General features: G+C 46.8%; 1 protein-coding gene across 1 annotated transcript in view; it reads right to left on the bottom strand.

Annotated features, from left to right (window-relative positions):
- Positions 1-3,483, bottom strand: part of LOC103605581 (sulfotransferase 1C4-like) — a 13,515-nt gene that overhangs the window by 5,164 nt on the left and 4,868 nt on the right. The window contains exon 2 of the mRNA XM_008590200.1: positions 2,102-2,224. Within this exon, the coding sequence (XP_008588422.1) occupies positions 2,102-2,224 (123 nt within the window). The remainder of the gene's footprint in view (positions 1-2,101; positions 2,225-3,483) is intronic.

Here is a 3,483-nt window from a genome sequence, read left to right on the forward strand (position 1 = left end):
GGGAAGGCATTGCATTAGCCTGGTCAATCCCTGCAAAAAATGGTTCTGGATCATTATTTAAATCTTCTAAAGTTTTTATTTTTAATGCAATTGATCTTGTCAGTTTTGTTTCACTCATGTCTTCTGGGTTTTATATGCCACGTTATGCCTTTTTCACTCCTGGCTGATAGAAACATTCCTCCCTCTTTTCGTCTGGTACTTGGCACTTTATGCTTGCTTTGTGCATCTGAATCTTTGCTGCATCGGCCTGCACTTGATGTGTTATTTACTGCTGAGCCCCTCTCCATTTCCCATCCTATTTGCTTTCAGTAATTTCCACAGTACCACAAGGTAATAAAGGCTTCTTGACACAAATGGAAACAAGGACACTGAGACCCCGTGGCAGGATTCAGGTCCCACGGTGATCATTCAGATGACCCAGAATGTGCCTATGTTACATTTTTTAATTACCTTGCAAATAAAATCATAATTAATTGATTCTAAGATGGTGATGGGTCTGGAGCGGCTGTGCCAGGAGACAGCGCGATCCTGAGAAGTGTACGCTGTGATACCAGAGTACTAATTGCATTTCCAAGAGCAACAAAAAACGAATAAATCTTTCAACAACGATCCTACAATGACATACAAGCAACAACAGGCTCAAGGTTTTAGGGCGGACACAAAAGAAGACTCCTGAGAGCGCCCAAGCCCTGCTGCGGGTACGAGCGAGCAGCCCGAGACAACAAAGGCCAAGTAAGCCAGCAGAGGCGACACAGAAACGGAGTGGAACGCGCCGGACAGGCCCAACTCTGCGAGCTCTGTGAGTCACCCCCAGCCCAGCCCCACTTGTGGGGCGAAGCCCGACTGCTCCCCGCCTGCCTGGCTCCCGCCTACCACACCAGGCTAAGCGCCCACAACAGAGCTGCCTCCATTTTATCATGTGGCGGCAGAGACAGCCGGCTTAGTGAAGGCAGGCCAACCATCTCTGCTTGGCGTGGCTCTGCACTGAGACGTGCCATTTGCTTACCTCGACGCGGGGCNCAAATGGAAACAAGGACACTGAGACCCCGTGGCAGGATTCAGGTCCCACGGTGATCATTCACATGACCCAGAATGTGCCTACGTTACATTTTTTAATTACCTTGCAAATAAAGTCATAATTAAGAAATTGTTGTAGAGGTCTTGAAGACTCCCAAAGAGGTGTCCACGGATGGCCTCTGCGGTCAAATGCAAACTACTTAGTGTGGCCTAGAACACATTTGGAAACCTGTCCCCAGTTATTTTTAAACCAGAGTTTTGCCATTTTTCTCCAAGCACCCTGATGTGACACTGAGCAGTTCTGAAAACATGGCACATGTTAGGCTGGTTCCAAATGAAATGGAAAGGAGAGGGAGAGAGAGAGAAGAAAGAGAGAGAAGGAAAGAAGGAAAGAAAGAAAGAAAGAAAGGAAGGAAGGGAGGAAGTGAGAAGGAAGGAAGACAATGAGCAAGATTTGGTTTCAAGCCATTAGTTTGCTCATTCATTTTGCAAGTAGGAGTTTATAAGCCAGTTGTTCAGACTGGACTGGAATGGACTCCTGTGAAGAAGCATAGTCACACGTGACCAGGTGTGTGACATCAAGACCGGAATGGCAGCCACCTCACACGTGTGTTGTGAAGAGTAAATGAGTGTGTCTGTGAAGAGTATTTAGAGTAATGCTTGGCCCTGGTAAGTGCTATGAAACCCTTAGCAATGACCCTACCATTTATTGCTTTTTCATAGAAATGCATTGTGAATGCCACCTTTGGGGACTGGCTTCCTTAGCACCGGCACTGGGGTCCCGCATGGGGAAGCAGGGACTCTGTTGAGTAAGGACGTGTATATAGATGGTCCCTGGCTTTTGTAAGTGGTTGGGCACTTTGTGTAACAGAGTCTACCTCTCTGTCGTTAAGTACTAAGGCTAAGTAAGTCTCTAATGAAGGGACCTACCTAGGTTTGTGCGAGAAGAGTTGATTTTCAGCCAGTATTTAAAACTGGGGGTCAAAGCAGTCTTTTCTCCCAGTATGTGGTAGACTTTCAGAGCCTCTCCTCCTAAGTTGTTCATCTCCAGGTGAAGACCCGAGTTTGTAAGTTGGAGACTTACCAGAGTTGGACATTCTTGCCCACTCCAAGAAAGCGTGTCGAAGGTGGATGGGAGCTCGCCTGCTCTTCTCCACGTCTCCGTTGTTCTGTATCAGATCTACAATCTCCTGTGTCCAAGTGGTTCCTGAAGAAAATGGAGCAAGAACTGAGGAGCTAAGCACTGACTTTCTGCAACTTACAATTTAGAAACATCTTATGCTATAAAAGGAACAGTTTGTCTATCAATACTTCACGTATGTTGCTTACTACGTCGAATTGACGCCAACTACTGAGATGATCTTCCTCACCAGAGAGGTGAAGGGCAGAAATGTGACTTCATTTTGTACTCCAATGACGTACTTAAAAGATCCGAATATGTGTTCATATTTCTACAAAATGGCAGCAAAAATAATTATTACACATAGCAATGGGTTAATTTTTTAGAAATTCCTATTGAGGAAAATCACAGAAATTTCTAAGCACTCACTTTTACCATTAAACCCTGGATGATAATAAGCAATTTTGTTCCCCTCTCCCCTGCTACTATTTTTTTAGAACCGTGAGGCTGCCACAATGTCAGCAGTATGAAAAGGGAGGAAAAGGAAGAATCCCAAACAGTCCGCAAACTGGAAAATCTAGATTGAATAAATTCCTCTTTAAAAGGCAAAGAAAGGCTCAGGGTGATCTTAAATGGTGACATGTACAACAAAGTCAAACTGGTTTTACATGGAAAATCAACCTTTTTCATTGGTGGCTGCCCGGTCTGGGGATCCAAACAGCATCGTGCTCTAACCTTGGCTACAGTTGGGAATAACATTTGTTTCTCTCCAAGGCCTTATCTGTTACCTCCTTGCTGACTCTGGGGCTTCCTCTCAGCCCATCCCCCAGCCGCTGCGGTGTGTAGCCCCCTGGAAGTCGTCCTTATCTGTCTGCCGGGCCACGTGGCTGACCTGGTCTTGTCTTCCTGAGAGGAAGGCACGGTTTGGATGCGTGTGGGGCTGTGGAGTGGGGATGGAATCAAATGCTGTCTGTGATGCATGAGCTGAGTGGTTTTGCATAAATCATGCAAACCCAGCATGAACCAATTATGCTCATGTGACTTTGAGAGTTAGGACAGAAAATAGGCAGAACCCAGTTTCCAGCAGCCACTACATACGTGTTGTATCTTACTTTTCGACTCTGCTGGTGCTCTAGTACCTATTGAGGCCAGTCCATGCGAGGCCTTGCTCGGGGAACCCTGGTGGGGAAGGCACAGCTCCCCAGGTCAGTTTCCTGTGGTCCTGGCTCCCTGCCCCCTGACACCTGAGCGTGGACTCGGGTGTTGTCCCACGGCTGCCCTCTGCCTATCTGCTGGTACCACATCTGCTCAGCCCCTGGTCAGTTCCCACTCCCTCTAAAACCACA

The sequence above is a fragment of the Galeopterus variegatus genome, unplaced genomic scaffold (assembly GCF_000696425.1).
Source record: "Galeopterus variegatus unplaced genomic scaffold, G_variegatus-3.0.2 Scaffold5920, whole genome shotgun sequence".
Taxonomy (NCBI): domain Eukaryota; kingdom Metazoa; phylum Chordata; class Mammalia; order Dermoptera; family Cynocephalidae; genus Galeopterus; species Galeopterus variegatus.